This window comes from Hemicordylus capensis, chromosome 6 (assembly GCF_027244095.1).
Source record: "Hemicordylus capensis ecotype Gifberg chromosome 6, rHemCap1.1.pri, whole genome shotgun sequence".
In the NCBI taxonomy this organism is placed as follows: Eukaryota; Metazoa; Chordata; class Lepidosauria; order Squamata; family Cordylidae; genus Hemicordylus; species Hemicordylus capensis.
In genome coordinates, this window is record NC_069662.1 from 102,665,497 (window position 1) to 102,685,350 (window position 19,854).

General features: G+C 42.5%; 1 protein-coding gene across 6 annotated transcripts in view; it reads right to left on the reverse strand.

Annotated features, from left to right (window-relative positions):
• NOD1 (nucleotide binding oligomerization domain containing 1) overlaps positions 1-19,854 on the reverse strand; it is a 52,818-nt gene that overhangs the window by 12,926 nt on the left and 20,038 nt on the right. For 5 of the 6 annotated variants that reach the window (XM_053261991.1, XM_053261993.1, XM_053261992.1 and 2 more), the window contains exons 4-9: positions 16,934-18,737; positions 15,486-15,569; positions 13,479-13,562; positions 11,367-11,450; positions 7,860-7,943; positions 2,383-2,466 (exon numbers count right to left, since the gene is read on the reverse strand). In XM_053261991.1, the coding sequence (XP_053117966.1) occupies positions 2,383-2,466; positions 7,860-7,943; positions 11,367-11,450; positions 13,479-13,562; positions 15,486-15,569; positions 16,934-18,737 (2,224 nt within the window). The remainder of the gene's footprint in view (positions 1-2,382; positions 2,467-7,859; positions 7,944-11,366; positions 11,451-13,478; positions 13,563-15,485; positions 15,570-16,933; positions 18,738-19,854) is intronic. The other variant, XM_053261995.1, reaches the window with a different exon arrangement.

Genomic DNA, 19,854 nt, shown 5'->3' on the forward strand with positions numbered 1-19,854 from the left:
CCTCCCCCCCCCCACCGGTGCTCTCTGAGAGGGATCCCAGAAGGGAATCCCCTGCCTGAGCTAGATCCATGCGGTCAGTAAGGGAAGGGAAGGGAAGGCTCACCAAAGTTGAGAAAGGTGGAAATTTGGTTTGGGCAGGAGCCTGCCCAGAAGCGTCTAATCCAGAGCGAAGACAGGAAGGAACTGGGGAGCTACACCTGGGCATGCTGGGAGAAGGGGGACGGATCCTACCTATTCAAAACACCTGAGACTTCCTGTCTATCTGGAGCAAGGAACGGAAGACTACCCATTGTAAGCTGTGACCTCCTACTTCGAGGGAGAATTGGGGGGGGATCATCTTAAATCCAGAGCGCTCCAAAGCCTCTTTTCTCGGTTTTTTCCAGAGAGCTAGGAATCATGGCTACTTCTAGATCTCTAAGTAACACTAAGCTCCACAATATTTTTCCTTGTGGCCTTGACAATTCTGAACTCCAGGTGCTCTTGGAACAACCCCACTTTCCACCCTCCTAGTTTTCTTTTGTGTATAATTACTACAGTATGTTTAGTATTTGTCCCTTATCTGTTCAACAGTAGAGAGTGCTGATGTACTTAAAGGGCAACGCAGCCTGGAACAAATACATGCTGGCACTGTTTGTTCTCTTCAGTTCCTTATTGTTCAAGTCATAGGTGGCAGCACTGTGGTCACTGTTTCCAAGCATCTTGCACCAGGTGCTGGGCACCACCTGGGATTAAATCAAATGTCACCTCCCCTTCTGTCACTCCCAGGACTGCTTGTTCCAGAGCCCAATAATTTATTTCATCTGAGAAATGTTGTCACGAACAGCCATGTGTCATTAGAACTGGGATGAAATAAAAGATGGGAGGGTTTGGCTTTACAGTATGTCAGATGGATTGTTTCATGTTCTCACTTCCAAACAGATTCACAGGCCCAAAAGGTAGGCTCTCCATAGCAAAAATAAGTAGCAAATGATTTCTGACAAGATCCATGGGATCTCTTACAGCACCATAACAAAGATGGTGAGAGAACATAGGTGGCTGCTTCTGGAAACATCCTCAGCAAAACTCCGCAAGCCTTTGGTTTACACATTAACTCGATGGAGGGGGGGGGGAACCAATCTGTTTGGAAATCTGCATTGCTTAGTATGGGCTTGTGTGTGCTTTGCTACTTTTGCGCAACTGGAGGAGAACAGCAAACCCCCTCTGGTGCAACTAAGACATCTCATATCATCTGCTTAGATCTAAGATGGGGCGGTTGCTTCTGTTTGGCTTCAGCTTCTTGGGCTGGGAGGAGAATAAGCAAGAAATTTCCTTTGTTCCCCCACTGAAAGCTTGCAAGCTACTTCTCTTCCTTGCCTATATGCTTGTCTCAACAAGACTGGGTAGCAACCACTTCTTTTCCAACTGCTAGCCTCGCCTGCTTTTCTGAGGTAGGGCAGGGTCTCTGTTTCCCACTGAAGTGTGGAAACAGAAAATTTCTCTTTCAATTTAAATGTCTCTTTCAATCAGCGATTGAAGGCACACTTGAGCTCTCCCACAACAGACCCAGGGGTGCAGGCAGAAGGAAAACATGAGGAGGGGCTCCTCACATAAATCTGGTGGTGGGGAGGGAGGGGATAAAAATACATTTGTGGGGAGTTCAGTAAAATGAGCAGGGAACTCTTAAAACCTTAGTGGGAGTGACCTGCACCCCTGTGTAGACATCCCAGCTGACAAGCATTAGCATGGATTCTGCAGTCTACATGGGTAACTTGCCATACTCACTGAAGAGTGTCCCAAGGAAGAAGATACATGCCTTCCACGAGGACATTTCTTGTGGTTATGTTTGTGAGCTACAAAGCCAAACCCAAAGCATGGGAAGACAACTCTGGATGAAGAGCTCTAAAAGGTAAAGCCCACAGGGATCTCCTGCTGCAGTTTGGAACTGTAAATGTTTTTTCCCCTTTCTCTGTCTACCTCCTTAAGAAGTACAAATATACATTCTAAATTTTAAGTCTCAGGAACTCACAAATTAATACGTGATATTTTCAGGAAGTCTCCTGAAGCCTCAATGGGAGTTGCCCCACCTGATGCCTTCTAGGCCTCATGTAATCTTTTTATCTTCTCTATAGACTGCCAAAGCCATGCTGTCTGCACAAAACTAATACATCATCCATCTTTCCAGTCTAGGTCCACTTGGCTCACACGCCTTCCGGGTTGCTCTAGAATCTGCTTTGTCAGACATGCACCAGCCACATGCTTTCCTCCCAGTGCTGGACAGCTGACCTGCTTCAGTAGGTATCTTCCCAGTCTTCTGCTAGTCAAGCAGAAGCAACCCTGAATCTAGCAGGGCTGCACCTCCCCACCCTGAACTGCAGAAAAGGTGTATGGAAATTGGTTTCTTACCAAAATATATTCACAGTGTTGTTGTGTTTCATAGCTTCTGCAATATATTTCCCCCCTTCTGTAGTGATGTCATTAAATGCAAGACTGAAGCAAATAGATAGGGAAAATGTTTAGTTAAAACAAACAAACAAAAAACCCCAACAGCAATAAACGTTTTCCCTTTATAACTAGTAATACTACTTTGTATTTGGACAAGACTTTACATTATCAGACATTATATAAACATTTACTAACACAGTGTATCATAAGTACTGTGCTGCTGACAGGAAGCCTCTCCCTTCAGCTCCACAGATCACTTTGCTTTGATTTTTAGAACCGTAGCCGAGAGCAAAACTGTTGTTTCGGCATTCTGACATCTGAAACACACCTAATAACTCAAAGGCATGGGATCTGTTTCTTTGTGGCTCGTCCACACTGCTCCACGAAGGTGTGTATACCAGAATCACACAGACAGCTCAAATTATGCAGTTCCTTCCCACATGAGAAGATACATTTACATGGGAAAGAATTCCACCAACTATCCTGACCATGTGGTTCCAACACACCACCCATGTTTAGGACTGACGGGACATGAAGTCACAGACAAGCAGTACCCTTACAGTTGAGGTAAAATATAAGACAGAAGTGACAGCCAGGTTTTGAACCAATATGCTTAAAAGATAAATACATATGTTTTTGTCCAGTCTTGTGTCTGTCTGGAAACAGCTCATTAACAGTTATCCTTTTACACCACACTTTTTAATGAGGATTACAATTTTATCTAGAGATGATCAACCACCTCCCCAAAGGCAAGATCCATCCTCATCTGGCAGATCCCCCCAGATCAACTATGGAATGTAGGCTGCAATGCCTGCAAAGATCAAGTGCATCGCTAGAAACATAACAAAGTTCATGCACTAATAAAATAATATTTCAGTGGAAAAACTTGCATACACAAATAGGCCATACAAATTCAACCTGTTAACTGCCCTGGAAAGGAACCCTGGAAAGCTTCTCCAATTTCCTATGCCACATCCACTGGAAATATTCCCCCCCCCCCATATATAAATAGCAGTTGGCAGTGAAGACAGGAAGTGAGGAAAGAAATCCTTGATTCCACAATGCCTACTTGACCTTTCGTCTTATTTCCACGGCACAAACACTCAAACTATTTAGATGCTGAGATGCAGGAGTGCAGGCCAAGAATTGGCATTGAAGCAAAAGGCTGAGCTGTTCAGAAACAAAGAATGGGAAGTATTGCTTCCATGGCATAAACCAGTCTCATCCAAAGCCCACAGCAATCCATGTGAGCCTTTCTGTTAGTTTCTATGCATTTTGATTTGGGTTCACAATAGACGGGCCTGCTTCCAGGGCTGCTCAACTTCGGCCCTCCTGCAGATGTTGGCCAACAGTCCCCATAATCCCTGGCTATAGACTGCTCTGTCTGGGGATGATGGGAGTTGTAGTCCAAAAACAGCTGGAGGCCTGAAGTTGAGCAGCCCTGCCTCAGAGGCAGCAATGACCAATTCATTTGCTCTTCTCTAAGAAAACATCATTTCAAGGCTCTTTGCAAAAGCCTTGGTCAATGGGCTTATCTACATTATCTCTTAAGCTTGGTGTGGAATGATATGACTGATTACAGCAGCAGGTCATATGCTACTGCCACAAGGTGCAGAGTTGCACAACTGACTAGAAACACTGGGTCTTCCTCTCAACAATCAATGCAGTCAGAAGCTGGGCTAAAGAGCTGATGTGGTGGTGGTGGTGATGATTTATTAATTTATTCAGTTTCTATACTGCCCTTCCAAAAATGGCTCAGGGTGGTTTACACAGAGAAATAATAAATAAAAAATAAGATGGATCCCTGTCCCCAAAGGGCTCACAATCCAAAAAGAAACATAAGATAGACACCAGCAACAGTCACTGGAGGTACTGTGCTGGGGGTGGATAGGGCCAGTTACTCTCCCCCTGCTAAGTAAAGAGAAACACCATGTTAAAAGGTGCCTCTTTGCCAAGTTAGCAGGAGACTCCCTACTAGCCACTATCAAGCCAACATGCATTTGGAAGGCTTACATTTTAGTTATCACAATACTGTTGCCCTTAAGACATACAACGAAGCCCAACTGAACATTTACAAAACAAAACAAAACAAAAAACCACCAACCTCCCAGAAAGATGCAATATTAGAACTATCTAATGGTGTTGCCTCTGATCCAAAGCCCTCTCTACACGAGCAAGGCACCCATTGACACCCATGACAGATGAAGCTCTGCAAGTCCTTAGAGCTCTTTCCACTGCCACTGACAATATTGTGAGCATCTCACTTGCCCATGTGGGGCTGAATCACAGCCATTACAATGAAAGATGCTAAGCATCCCCACTGACAGTCGTTATTGTCTGGGGAATTGGTAAGCATTCAAACTGTTCTAATGAAATTCATCTCCAAATTTTCTGTATAATCAATTTTATTGCTACTTTAAACCACGCTAGAGCCTTGCAGAAACTTCCCATTGCTTTCTAGTGGCTGGTTTTTATTTGCAAGAAGAAAGAAAGAGAATAAACCAGAAGATTAGCAATGAGGCAAACACAGAGATGGCTGGAAAAAGTTCAAAGTGTATCTACATTTTACATTGCCTAGATATCTACTCAAAAGATCTCCTTTTTCGTACTTTGAATGAAGTACATTTGAGCAAATGTTCCAGGCAAGGAGAACCAGGCCTAGTAATTGGTCTGCAAGTTCTTCAGGTAAAATATGAATTGCTTAGATTAACATCCCAAGGTAGCCATGGGTAGCTTTTATAACTAATCCATTTACAAAAGTCTATTCTTATGGCTGGGAGCCAATGAACTGAAACTTTAAAGACAGCTTTTGAATCTTGGGCTTCCCAAACAGCGCTGCCTCATGCCGCATTTTTGAAACTGACCAAATATATCACTCCTATCTCAAGTGTGTGTGAATTTATTTATTTACTAGTTATTTTAGGCCCGTTAAATTAACGGGCGCTAGGAGAGTTGTGCGCTCCGGGCCCCCCGCCACCATTCCCCCTCCCGCCGCCGCCAGCCTCCATGCCGCGGCCGGTCTCCCCGGCCGGGCAAGGGCCTCCCGCCACCGCCGGCCTCTCCTTTCCGGCTTCCCCCGCCGCCTCCTCACCCGTGCGGCGGCCGCGGCTCTGCTGCCGCCTTGCCTGGCTTCTTCCTCTGCCTCTGCGGAGGTTTCGGGTGGGGGGGTCCTCTTCCCCCCCACCCGGCTTCGGTGGCGCAGCCAGGCCTCGGCTCCGCCGCAGCCTCGGCTGGCTTCCTCCACCGGCTTCCTCCACCACCTCTTCCCCCCGCCCGGCTTCGCGACGGCCACTTCTCCTCGGCCGCCGCTTCTCCTCCTCCCGCCCATCATGGCCGCCTGGTGCCTGCGGCCGTATCTCCCTCGGACGTTCTGGGCATGCGCTCTGCGCATGCCCAGAACAGCCGAGGGAGACATGGGCGCACACCCAGGGCTTTTATTATAGAGGATTTATAAACAGATTTTTGAGCCTTACTTGCAGGGGGTATCAAGATTGTTAAGACACCTCCACAACAGGCAAAAAGCTGAAACATGGTATGTATGTAACCTGGTTATTTCATAGAATGCTTTTCTCTTTCTCACACAATGTTAACAATGTGGAAGCTATCTTATAACAACAGCCACCACGCAACAGAGAATAAACCAATCCACACATGCAGTCACAAGTAAGGAAGTCAGTGTTCTTTCTTCACCTACTTGAGCCTGGAAGGAAGGAAGCTGAAGATGTCGCAGTGGCAATAAGACCACTGCAATAAGTCTGAAAACAGGACCAGCCCCCGCATGCCACAGAACAGTGGTCTAATGGAGGTCTCTGGGGGTTCTCCCTTCAAAGTCTGTAGAAATCCTCACATTGGGAGAGGGGAATTTCCAGGGGAAGCCAAGAATTCTCTGTGCTTGCTGAATTTATGCTGTATCTGACAGTGAGATTTGTAACCTTTTCCCACTTCAAACAGGAAACCCCACCCAAGTGACCCCATGTCACATATCAAACTGTTTTTGAAGCTACTCGGTTTCAAAAGTGGCCTACTACATGGCATGAGCATAGCTTTTGTCTCCCCTTCAAATCCATGGTGTGCCCCAAATTGCTCTAACACAGCAGTTTCTGTCTGGGATAACAGAAAGGCAGATGGAGAAAGGTAAATAAGCCCCAGGTATCAGTATTCCCTCTAATTTTTTCCCCATATCTGGGTAGAATGAGTTTTGTTCTGGGTGGCAGAATCAAGGCACTGTGTATGCACATGCAGTCAGAATGGGACCTTCCTCATTCAACCTGAGCGGGATCTAAAATTAACTGAGCGGACATCAGAAAACCTGTGAGCACGTGCACATGGCTTAGAGGGAACAGTTAGTCAGTTGAGATTGGTGCTTAATTATAGTGGCTCTTAATCCACAAAGTTCAAAGAAACATTTTAGTCGTACAGTAACACTGTGAAGAAGGAAAACCTTGGTAGCTTTTCCTCCTACCTTGCTTCCACACAATCACTTCTACACAGGTTTTCCTCTCACCTTGCTTCCACACAACCGAAAATTGGGAGCGCACACAGCTACCAAACCTGGGCAGAACATAGTGTTTGATTGTGTGAATGACCTCTATATCTCTTTCTTTCTCAGCCATTTTACAGATTACACAGAGGTAGACTTCCATTTGCCATCGCATGTACACTCAAAAGGAGCTACAACCAGCCAATCACAGCTCCCTCGTGACTCTCTTTTGCAGATATTTTGTCTTATTTTTCAGTGTGCGTTTAAAATATCTTAACTATACAACTTTTCAAAAATGGTTTTCTTCCTACAGTCTGACAAGCTTAAACAGAAGGTAATAGTTTCATTTGAAGGGGGGAGAAATCCAGTATCGTGCGCCATCTTGTGGGGGAACTAAGAAAGGCTATTTGTTTTCCTTAAATTAGGAAACTGGCAGTGTTCAGGGTTTGATTTTGAGATGAAAGAAAAGTGATTGACAAGCTTGAAAACAAACTGTATCTTTAAAGTATCTCTCCATTTTGAGCAGCTGCCAGTGCCAATTTTATTTTTTAGTGCTTTTTACAGCTAAATATGGACTGACCATGTAGTTTTCTCACTGTAGTGCCACATTTTAAAACATCAATCATGTTCAATTTTTAAAAGGTCTTTGCTCTATATTAGGCACTGAGCTTCTCTGCCAACTGGTGGATTAGAGTTGACTGAAGCAAAATCACATAGTCCTTGTCAACAGCAGCTTGTAGTCTTTGGCTGATGTGATGAGGAAAATTGCTCAAAGTTAGGTGCTGCCTAATTTGTCTTTTTAATTTCCATGGGTCTGCTCTGAGTAATTTAAAGAACAACCTCCTCCATTCTGCTATACCAAGGCCCATTTAACAGTCCTAACATGGTCTTGGGATACCATGGTTCTGAAGTCTTCCAACAAGGACCATCCTAGAAAAACTTACAGAGAAGTTCTTACCTGACATTTGTTATCGTGGGATGGTCCCACAGTGCTTCTGCAAAGGCCTTGGCCCCTTCATCCCCAACTTTATTACCCCACATTCTGTCAAGGAGAAAAAGACAAGGCATACAAATGAATATCGGCATCACCTTTCTGCCCACATTATTATATGCTACAAAGGACAAATTCTGAAGTAAAGTTTAATACTTGTGGAATGACTTTTTGAAAGGACCTTGTGAGCACATCCATGTGGAAACAGCTATATCAAAACGAGTTGTCTAGGTAAATTTATAAATAGAACTGGCCAGAAATTCCAGTCCTCTCTTTCAGGAACTAGTGAGAAATATTTTCACTTTGGCCAAGAAGGAAACTGCATCAAGAGACTAGAAATTGCAATTACAATTGAAACTAGCTGACCGGATGCATAGCGTCTGCGCCCCTAGTTTGACTCTCCCCTCCCCCTTCAGCCCCTTCTCCCTGTATTCCAGTGGGCGTCTCTGACGCCCACCCAGCCTGCTTCTCCCCACCACCTGCTTGCGGTTTCTTCTGCCTCCTGCCACTGCCTCCTGACCCCGGTGGGTGCTCAATGACCTCCTGCCATGCGTGAGCTCCCGCTGCCTCAGCCTATCTGGCACCTCCGCTGCCCAGCCAATCAGCTGGGCACCGGGACACACATTCAAAAGGCGCACCCAGGAGAATTATATATACAGATACTGTGGTAAATATTGAATGTATGCGATTATTATAAATCTAGTGAGAATTAGAAATTGTAGAATGAAAAGTAGCAAATATGGATCAAAATTAGGGATGTGCATGAAATGGATTTTGTGTTTTGTTTTGAGCTTGAAACAGAACACAGCTGACTAAAACGTTTCATCGAAACAACAGCTGACCCGGTTATTTCAGTGAAACAAATCCAAAATGTTTTGAGTGTTTCAGCCATAGGGAACAATGGGAAAACTCAAAACATCCCAATGTTCCCCATGGGTAGCTCCTAGAGACACCAAAGCGGGTTGAGTGATAGGGCATGATGAGTACTACCTACACCCAACCCTCAAAGGAAATGGGCAAGTGGACAATTTTAAACAATTTTTTAACCTTTCCCCATAAACCCCATAGGATCCTATAGACCAATCCTATGAGGTGGGCTGATGTGCTAAGTCTGGAATGGAGGGCCAGTCTACCCGCTGACAGGGGAGAGCTGGTCTACCAATTGGGATCGGCGGGTAGACCAGCCCTCCTCTACGGACCTGATGCATCTGCCCACTTTGGAGGACTGGTCTACCTGGGTAGACCAGTCCTCCAAGGCAGGCTGATGTGCTAATTTCGGAGCGGAGGGCTAATCTACCCGTCGATCCTAATTGTTAGAACAGTTCTCCGCGGAAAAACAGGCCTCAAAATGGCGGTCAAGTCACTAAAATCAATTTGAGTGATTCGAGGTTGGTTTGCTGAGGCAGCCAACCAAGCTGGCTGTTTTGACTACTCAATTCGAGTTTTTGCTATTCGATTTGAGCAGAATCGAATCACAAATTTATTTGTGCACACCCCTAGTGCTGAGCTCGAAACACTCAAAAACAGTCCTTTTTGAGTCAAAACGTTTCAATGTCAAAATGTTCTGAACATCTCTAATCTAAATTGTTATGGTGCGTGTTTTAATAGAAATGTTGATGTATGGACTTGCCCATGGATCAAACAAGTTAAATGTGTATAAGAATGCAACTTTTATGTTGTTGCTATATTTGAGGCGTAAGATCATTAGCAGCCTTTAAAAGACCCCAAAGACACATTTTTAACTTGACCTCAGAGATTCTCCAATGGTTTTAAATTGTTACTACAATGGGTTATTTATTTTGGTTTTATTCATGTGCACCACCTAGAACCATTTGGGTTAGGTGGTATAAAAATTTAATAAGTAAACAAACAAACAAACAAACAATTGGCAGCAGAAACCCTTGCTGATCTATTGAAAATCACTCAGCGAGCTATTAGTAGATCCCGATCTATCTTCTGCCCATTTTCACAAAACTTCAAATCAATCTTGTTTACCTCCACTGTGATTTGTAAAAAAATGAAGCACTATTTTGTGCTCCTGAGAGGATTGTCAACATTGTAGATTATTTACATTCTTTTTGAGCCTGTGGGTCCAGTAAATTTAATCAAATTTAAAAGGCTACTGTTTCCAATTAAAAACCTCCAACAACATGTAGTGTTACGATAAAGGCGAGTTATTAAAGGTCTCCACAGGAATTCAGCTTGTTATAATAACAGAAAAGGCTTCTCTCCATTGCTTTGAAGATTCACTTTGAAATTATCCATGGTGTGGATAGAGTGGATAAAGAGAAGTTTCTCTCCATCTCTTTACTACATTAGAACCATTGGTCATCCAATGAAACTAATTGGCAGGAAATATAGGACAAAAGGAAATTCTTCTTCACACAGTTCATAGTCTATGGAAGTGGCTTTAAAAGCTGGGGAGAGGTTAGGCAAATTCACAGTCTATCAATGACTACAAGACTTGATAGCTATATGCTACGTTTAGGTTCAGAGACAGCAACAGATGAAGATGAACACTTTTTCAATGAGCTGTAAGGGTACCAACAAATTTGTCCACGTGTGTATATGATACTATGGCTGCCTATCTCCCATTTGAGTTGTTGGTATTCGGTGAGACCTTCTGTTAGGACACAATATTAATTGCAGTTTGTCTGGATGTGGTTGTTTCAACTTATATTTGTTTCTTATGCTCTTTTGGGAACTACTTTTCATATCTAAGGTTTCACCAAAAGACTGTTATTTAAATTAGAATATTTTTGTTTTAGTAAAATTTTCACGGTTTTGATCCAGCACTTGTGTCTCTGTCTGTATTCACCAACTCACACTTAGGTGACTCACCTCTTAAGTCTGGAGAAAGAGGTCTGAAGGGCTGTTTGGTAGAAACAGCCAGTAAAATAAAGAAATCTACCTGGCGGCAGCGGTAAAGTTTGTTAGATCACGAGGCTGGTTGAGAACAGACTGTGACACAGCAGTACATATTTTGAGTCAAGTCCAATTTGGACCAAGCAGGAAGTAGTTGCTAGACAGCTAGACCTGGGAGGCAGAGTTCAAATCCTAGAGTAATTATAGGGCAGAGGGCTTGGGGGCGGGGGGGGGGGCACAATAAATGCAAATGGGGAAAGGAAACTGCTGAGGGATCAGCATCCTGGCAGGACAAGAAAGGGAGCAACCCCAAGGACGAAATTGGAAAGTAAGGAAGTGAGTTCAAGACCCTCACAAAAAAGGAGGGGAAGTCAATGGTGGGATCAAGAGAAAGGCTTAACACAAATGTTGTCCAAGATGATATTAAACTCCCATGATTCGCAGCCACAGTGGCCAAAAGCCATTGTGACTAGGGATGATGGGCATTGTAGTTCAACATAAACTGGGGACTCAAGGTTGAGAACTCCTGGGCTAGAGTTATCAGGCATCATGAATGAGCAGAATTAAAAAGGCGACCATTTACTGCTGTCTAAACATTTCCTCACTTACCCAATCTCGTACATTGTTGTACTCCTCTTGATGGCATATGCAAGGCTTTTTCCTCCCTCGGTTGTTATTTTGTTTGCTCCTATTCTGCACAGAAACGCATTTTGCCAGAAAACAAGTCAACAAAACTTTCAATGCCATTTGTTACAGCAGGCCCATTCTAGACACTGCTGGAGTAGATGGCTGAATAAAATCTTGCATATGGTTCAAATGCACATGAAGTACAAGGCACACAGTAGGCAACATCCAGACTCAGTTAGCCATGACTAAGCACCACAGAAATCAATGGGACAAGTTATCATGAGTAACATACGCCCCATTAATTTCAAAGGGACTTAGTTATGACTTAGTCTGGATGCCATCCACTTTTACTTCAAGAAAGCAAATAAAGATGCTAAAAGTCATTTACTCGCACAAAGGCCCAGTTTAGATGGTCAGGAAATGCTTCCTCTTCTCCCCAACCCTTCTTTCCTTGCACACCTGACTGAATGGAAATCTTCCTGGTTTGTAAAACCACAGCTTCTCATGTCATTCAAACCAGGAAATTGTGGTTTGAGTGATGGTCTATAAACCAGGTATCAATGAATAATAATATTGCAGAAGAACAATTAAGGGAGTGATACTTTACAACCAAAACAATAAAACCCTTTCCCCATCTCTGAATAGTCTGCAGGAATTCTGAATCTGAACCCTTTTTATTGCTTTGAAATTCAAATGTAGATTAATTAATAAATGCTAGGAAAGGAAATTATTTTGATTTTGCCTGTCTCAAATGCCTCTAAAATATTTTAAATATTTTAAAATATGGCTTTAAAAAGTATGCAATACATTTTAAGAAAACCCCTTCAGAATGGAACCTGATGTATATGTTTGGGAATTGGGAAAGCTCTTGGATTCATTCATCAGTGTTGATAACTTCCACACTCAATGGATGATAGTACAAATTATACAAAGGAATAGTTGTGCACTGCTTTGTAAAGCCACATAGTAAGTGACGTTGTCTAATCACCTGTCTTTTAACTGATTACATTTAAATAAGGATGTATATTATAAAAACCCTAACGTAGCTAGCTCTTTTAGATATTTGAAGGAACTGTAAGATAATTTACTAAGGCTTGGTTCAGACAATCATCTAAACCATGATTTATAGTATTATACTTTACAGTATCATGAAGTAGTCATTATAAGCCTCAAGCTTGTGTGTTTCTTCTCCCCTCTTCCTTCACATGTGAAGAGGGAAATTAAAAGCTTCCACTTTTGGTTTCAAATAAACCAGTTTCCTGTTGCATCAAACTACAGTTCACATTTTCACATGAGCATATCAGGCCATGCTCATGGCCCCGCCACTAACAGAGATCCAGTTGGCGGGAAATAGGGACAGGGCCTTTTCAGTAGTGACCCCTGAGCTTTGGAACACCCTCCCAAGAAGAGGGAGGGTGTTGCTCCCTCCCTCCCTCAGTGTTTTAAAAAAACAATTAAAGACGTATCTTTTATAAAGGCTTTTAAATGTCTTGTCTGCTGCAGCGTGGTGTAGTGGTTAGAGTGCTGGACTAGGACCGGGGAGACCTGGTTCAAATCCCCATTCAGCCATGAAACTAGCTGAGTGACTCTGGGCCAGTCACTTCTCTCTCAGCCTAACCTACTTCACAGGGTTGTTGTGAAAGAGAAACTCAAGTATGTAGTACACCGCTCTGGGCTCCTTGGAGGAAGAGCGGGATATAAATGTAAAAATAACAACAACAATAAATCTGGTAGGGGTTTTTTTTGCTTTTTAGTTTTTAGCATATTACTAAAATGTGCTTTTAAAAACTGTAATTTATAAAAATAAAACTTTTAAAAATTGTAATTTAAAATGTGGTTTTAGCTTGGGTTTTTTTTTAAAAAACTTATTTAATTTTTATTGCTCTTCTATTTTATATTGTATCTAGTTTATTTATAGTGTGAGCCACCCCGAGCACTAGTGTCCTGGAGGAGCAGGATATATTTATTTTAAATAATAAAAATAATAATTTATGGATTAACCAAGGAAATAATGATCATTTCCCATATTTTTCAAGCTTCTGTTGCTGCTGCACCAAGAAACATAATAATGAGGGAGGGGAAAAAAATACATACTTAACATATATGAGGCTTGGACATTCTTCAATGAGTCTTGCAACATATTTGGCTCCAACATCAGTAATTTGGTTGTTATACAAGCTTTTTGGGAGGGAAAAACCACAGGGGACACATTTATATTTGCCACTTTTTGAACAAATAAAACTGATCAGGCTACTATCAAATATACAGGATCTAATAGATTCTATACTGCTTGGAACAAAGTCAGTTCATCTTTTTTTTTTTTTTTTAAGCTAGTAAGCATACTTTTAAGGTGCTATATAAGTAGATCTGCTCAACTATTTTCAGAACACATCTGCCCCAATCCAGCTAAGAATTTCTACACACATAAGCAGTTTTTCTGAGTGCTAATTACCTTCTGGATTGGAAATCTCAGCATAAACTGAATGTGCATTCACATGTGCATCCAGATGAAGATGCAGTCTGTCTGAATTGCATTACTGGGAATGAGATTCAAATGCTAAGGCATGTGCCAAAACACAACTCCACTCATATTGTTGTGCAACTAGTTGCATATTTATGTTTATGTGTAATGCCACCTAAGGGTGCAGCGAGGAAATGACTTGACTAGCAAGCCAGAGGTTGCCGGTTTGAATCCCCACTGGTATGTTTCCCAGCCTATGGGAACCACCTATATTGGGCAGCAGCAATATAGGAAGATGCTGAAAGGCTTCATCTCATACTGTGCAGGAGATGGCAATGGTAAACACCTCCTGTATTCTACCAAAGACAACCACAGGGCTCTGTGGTCGCCAGGAGTCGACACCGATTTGACGGCACAACTTTACCTTACAGCTAGATCAGGGCGAGTGTGTGATAGGATAAAAACCAATCATAATAAAGTTGTGAAGCTGGTTGGAGACCAAAATGATGATAAAGAATAAAGTAACTCTTTTTTGAAGACAAAAATAATAATAATGGAGGGGAACCATTATTCCATTGCTGAAGGGGCACAAATGGTGAGAAAAAGCTTCAGTGGCAGTTGCAACCTGAGGAGTGTTTTTTGTGAGACATTGTAACTAGGTACCAATAAAAGCGTATAATACAGATGAGCACTGTGTCAAGTACGAAGGGGTGTGTGTGTCTGTGTGACCGTGTGTGTGCATGTGTTGTGTTTCCCCCTTCAGAATACTTGCAAATGGGCCCAGTCATTTCTTTGCTGCTGCTCAAGAGTATTTATATGTATTCATTTTGTAATTTTTAAGTCTCCCTTCAGCACAAGACTCATAGGGCAGTATACATTTCAAAACCGTAAAAGCCAGCTACAGTAAAACTCAATATAACACCGATGCAAAGTGGCAGAAGCAGCAGCCACAAACAAAACAACAAAATCTAGCAGAAACTGTAAACCAAACTAAAACAAAATGTGCTAGAATGCCTGGGCAAATAAAAAGTTCTTTGCCTGATCCTGAAAGTGCAGCTATGTGGGTGTCAGAAAACCTTCTCTGAGGAGAGCATTCAATGTATGAGGTGTCATGACCAAAAAAGCCATTTGCCCAGTCACATAACTTTAGGGGGAGGAACTTCAGAAGATATTACTGAAGAACATACAGTTTGGGTAGGTCCATATGATAGAAGATTGTTCTTCAGGTCTTCCAAAGTTTATAGGGCTTTATAGGTAATCATCAGCATATTTTGAAGGGTAAAGCTGGGATTTCTACTATATCTTACCTGCATTAAGTATCATGTACAAAATCACTTGGAGCAGTTACTGGGAATGTAGATAATAAATTGTATACATAAAAATATTTATGTACATTTATTTTACACACACACACACACACTTCTGAACTACATTATGAATAATCACAGACTCTGAATAATCACAGACAGAAATTGCAAATTGCCTCTCAAACGCTTTTTGGTGACTTCAGCTTGCTGAAGGTGTCACAGGACTGCTTTTCCACATACCAAAGTCTACACCCAAACCCCATTCACAATATTGCCTTTGGTCATGAGAATTAGCCCTTCATACAATGGCTATTGTCAACTATTGATACATACCCCAAGTAAGTCACAATTTTGTACTTGGACAGCTCTTCATAAAGCACTCTTACAGCTTGGTCTGTGATCTGGTTCACGCTTACCCTAAAATAAAACAAAGACATGGGTAAAAACAGATGGCTTGCTAACACATATCTGAAAGAGCCCAATCATTCTTATCTTCCTGAGCTTTATATCCCACCAGCATGGCTTGCGAAGGCAGGAAGGCTCTGTGCCTACAAGGCGAGTACTTTCTCTCCAGCTGCTACTCCCATTGGGAATAAAGGGGGTAGCAGCACGAGTATGAGGACATACTCCTCAGGAAGCACAGATCCCCCCCTCCGCCTTCACAAGCCGCAATGGCAGAGTTTAAAGTGCTGCGGAAGGAGCAAGCACACCTGTCACCTAGGTGGCTCACTGCTAGGGATGTGCACGAAATGGCAGACGGCTGGTTCGGTGATGGTGGGTAACCTTTAAGGAGCAGGGAGGGTGCTTGTACCTCCCCCCCCCGCCATGTTTCCCTGCCGGCGCTGTGCTCAAAATCACTGGTGCAGTGAGGCAGCGTACCCTCTTGCCGCCCTGGTCAGTGTCAGACCGGAAGTGGCCGGTGCACGTGCAAAAAGGACCTCTAAACCAGTTCGTGCACATCCCTATTCAGTGAATGGTATGGGAGCCATTTTCTTTAGATTTCCTTGCAGCATCATTGCTTAGGGTTCTTCCAAAGAGCTGCTTTTGTTTTCTTCTTTTTCAAAGCCTTTCCGAAGATAATCCACACAATCTACATAATTAAATCTAGGATAACTCAAAAGTTCACAATTCCACAAGCACACTAACATCCTCACCTTCCAACAATTTTTCTGAATGAACACACCCGGATCCCAAAACAAAAATCCTGTGTGGGCATGCCCTTGGAAAGCTTCTGAAAAAGCAGCCCTCATGTATTCTGTGATTCTATGCTAGCACCACGCAAGTATGAAATTTGGCTCTGGATTCAGAATTCAGCAGCTGCATGGGAACTTCAGTTTTGATTATTTTTTAAAAGGCAATTTTCTAGTGATTAAGATTGCTAGGAGAAGCTTAAACATGTGGAATTGCCTGGTGAACTCTCAAAAGTTACAGAGGGCTCAGAAAGATTGTCAAATGATCAGAGGGTAGGCCTTTAGTGACCTGCCTAACTCACCCTCTCTAAAATAAGTAAAGGAATAAATGGTGCAAAAGAAAAGATCTATAGCTGCAAATCCCAGCTTTTCTTGGCACAGAACTTCAGGTTATCTTGGTGTAGGTTGGTTTTTTTATTTTTAAAGTGTAATCTTGTTTAGAAGCCTGATACTTACTCTATGCAATGATGGTTAGAGAAACAGGTACCTAGGTACTAGAGTTCTAGAAACCCAGGTACTAGAGCCAGTTCTAGAGCCCCAGGTACTAGAGTTCTAGAAACAGGTACTAGAGTTCTAATACCCAAAACTCACCTGAGTACAGCCAGCTTGCTAAAACAAGGTAACAGTTGTTTTATTCCGTAATCATTGATATTGTTGTTGTCCAGGTCAAGAGCCAGGCGCTTCTGGAAGTGATGCATGACAAAGGAAATAGCACTGCAGTCAGCAGAATAGGCATTGCAATAGGTCAGTTTGATATAGTTTGCCCGCATGCCCTTGGCAACTCCCTTGCCTACTTTCTCACTCTGTGTCTCGTAGATGCACCGCAGCATCCAAACAAAATTGGGCATGACCTGAATCTGCTTGTATTCCTTAAGCCTTGCCCGACTGAGGCCCTTTAGGTGGGACTTCATGCTTTCAAAGAAATAGGTAAGGAGCACCTTCCTTTTCTTCTTAATGGATGCTGGCGACACCAAATGCCTCAGAAGTTTCTGCCTTGCCTTGGAAAGCAAGCCGCAAAGGAAGAGGTTGGTGAAATGAAAGTGCTCATTATTCCGGAAAGGATCGTCTCCTGTCGGATGGTGATTTTTCAACCAGGTGATTGGTAAGCAACTAGACAGAGTGGTGTCTGGGGTAGAACATTCAGCAAAAAACTTTAGCAACTCCTTTGCTCCCACTTTCTCTTCAGTAACCAGGAAAAAAGCTGTGAAAAAAGATTGCAAGGTCATGTGCAGAAATTCGTAGGAAGACTGGTCTCCACAGCCTCCATAGTTAGGAACTGCCCTGAGGAAACCTAAGAGCAAATCCTGCTCAGAGAGGCTGGCAGTGATTTCATCTTGCTCAAAGACAAAGAGAGACTTCTCCATCCCCATATGTGCTATTTTACTCAGTGCAAACAAAGTCTCCTTTTTGGACCTGTATGTCTCCACTTGACTCCTGTTGTTCTTCTTCAGCAAGTTTGTCTTTTGAGTTCGGTTCAAGTGGACCTCAGTCATGAGCAAGAAAATATCTGTTAAGGTAACAGTGTAGTCTGGGAACTCATGGCTGTCAAGTGCAGTGTGAAAATGGTCATAGCATTTGAAGATAATCCAGCAAAATAAAGGCACTGAGCATAAACTGGACAGATTTGGGTTGGCTTCCAGCTGGTTTAGAACCAAGGTTCGACACACAGTATCTTTGAAGAACATTTTGGTATACTCTTGCAGGTTAGTACTGGAAAAGCCACGGAGATAAACCTTCTTTCTGACAATGTTTCTATGGACTTCTGTCCCTGTCCTTGCCGTCAGGACTTTCCGAGATCCCTTCAGAAGTTTCCCGCTGAGAAGGCCTACTAGTAGAGCAAGTGGATGCATGGATTCATTGGGCAAGCAGATCTCTGGAACACTGTTGAGATCAAAGTCAGAGTGTATCTCATCAAAGCCATCAAATGTAAATAGGACAGTGTGAGGGAACTTCAGGATGAAATCAAAGATCTCCTCTGGGTCCTGGTCTGGGAAACAGTTGTATTTGAACAGGAGGTCTTTCAAACATATGGTATCATTCTGGTTAAAACAACTGAACATTCGGCATCGGAAATGGAAAAAAAATTTGGCCCCTACATTGAATTCATCCTTGGACCACAGATTTTGCATCTTTTGCAACAACATGGATTTTCCAATTCCTGCATCACCGACAACGTAGACTGTCTCTCCATCTTCATTAATTAGACCAACATTGTCATCAAAGAGGTCTTCCAAGCCATTCACGTTACCGAGTTTCTCATTGGTGTGATTAATCAACTCCATTATGTTGGCAGAATAAGTTTCTTCAAGCAACATGTCCTCCTTTTGGGCATATGACATGATGAACTTTGTATCTCGGCCCAATTCATCTTTAAGCTTCTGATGATATCTACTAACTGAAGATGAAATTGGGTATTATTACGATAAATTCTTAATACATAATACCTCTCACGTACATCTCATTCATACAATTCAAACATGAATTCTTAATTCAAACATATCAAGACAATAATCTTTTGGACTCTATGATAGCCAATCATGAATTTTGAGATAGTGGTGGGTGCTTTCAATTTGATCATATCTTATTATTTTCATGTGTATATCATATATTTGGTGAGTTTTTATCATTTAATAGAATTACACTTTGGGTTTGCAAATTATCTTTTCCATACTTCAGCTCTCGAAACCTTTCTTTCTTTTTTATTTATTAGTGAACCTGTTTTGGATAATTACTGGGTGTTATTTTTCATCCACTATTCTTCCTTTCAGTTTTGTTTAATTGGGACTTCACACACTGGGAATTTGCAAATAGGCTTCATAACACTTTTTTTTCCTCTTGATGAACATCACTATAGTACAAGTACTCACACAAGACAGGACGGAGTAAATTTTCCATGTGAATATATATAGGAGCGTGCAAAGTTGGGTCGGGGAGGTCGGACCTAGTCCAACTTGGATCGGACAGGTCGGAGGGAGCTGGGGATACTCCGGCCCCAACCTAGGGAAACCTTGTTCAGATAGGAATTCTCTGACCACGTTTGGATAACTTTGGAACTTTCTAGAGCTTCAAATGGCAGCGGGAGAACTGCTATTTATTTAATGTGATTACGGCGGGGGGGAGGGGGGGAGATGATCTGCTCTCTATCTCCCCGCCTGCCTTTTTATTACTGTTTTCTGCAAAGTTTTAAAGCCTGTTTTTAAACCTGATTTCCGGGTTTCCCCTGCGATTCTTGGATGTTATATCACTTTTCTTCTGGGTTTCACAATGAGTACACTTTCCAGTTACTTAAAAATAATAATCTAAAAACAACAGATGGTCAGATTCACTTTTAATTAAATACACAGAGTTCGACCATCCTTAGCTATTTGTGTGCCAGCTTTCAGAGCTCCTGGGCAAGTCCTTTTTTTTTTTTTTTTTTGGCCATTCCAAAAAATCCAATTTCTTTCCCTATAGACTTCTATGGGGACTTTCGACTGACCCTGACCTTCTAAAGGATCCAAAAGGACCTGAAC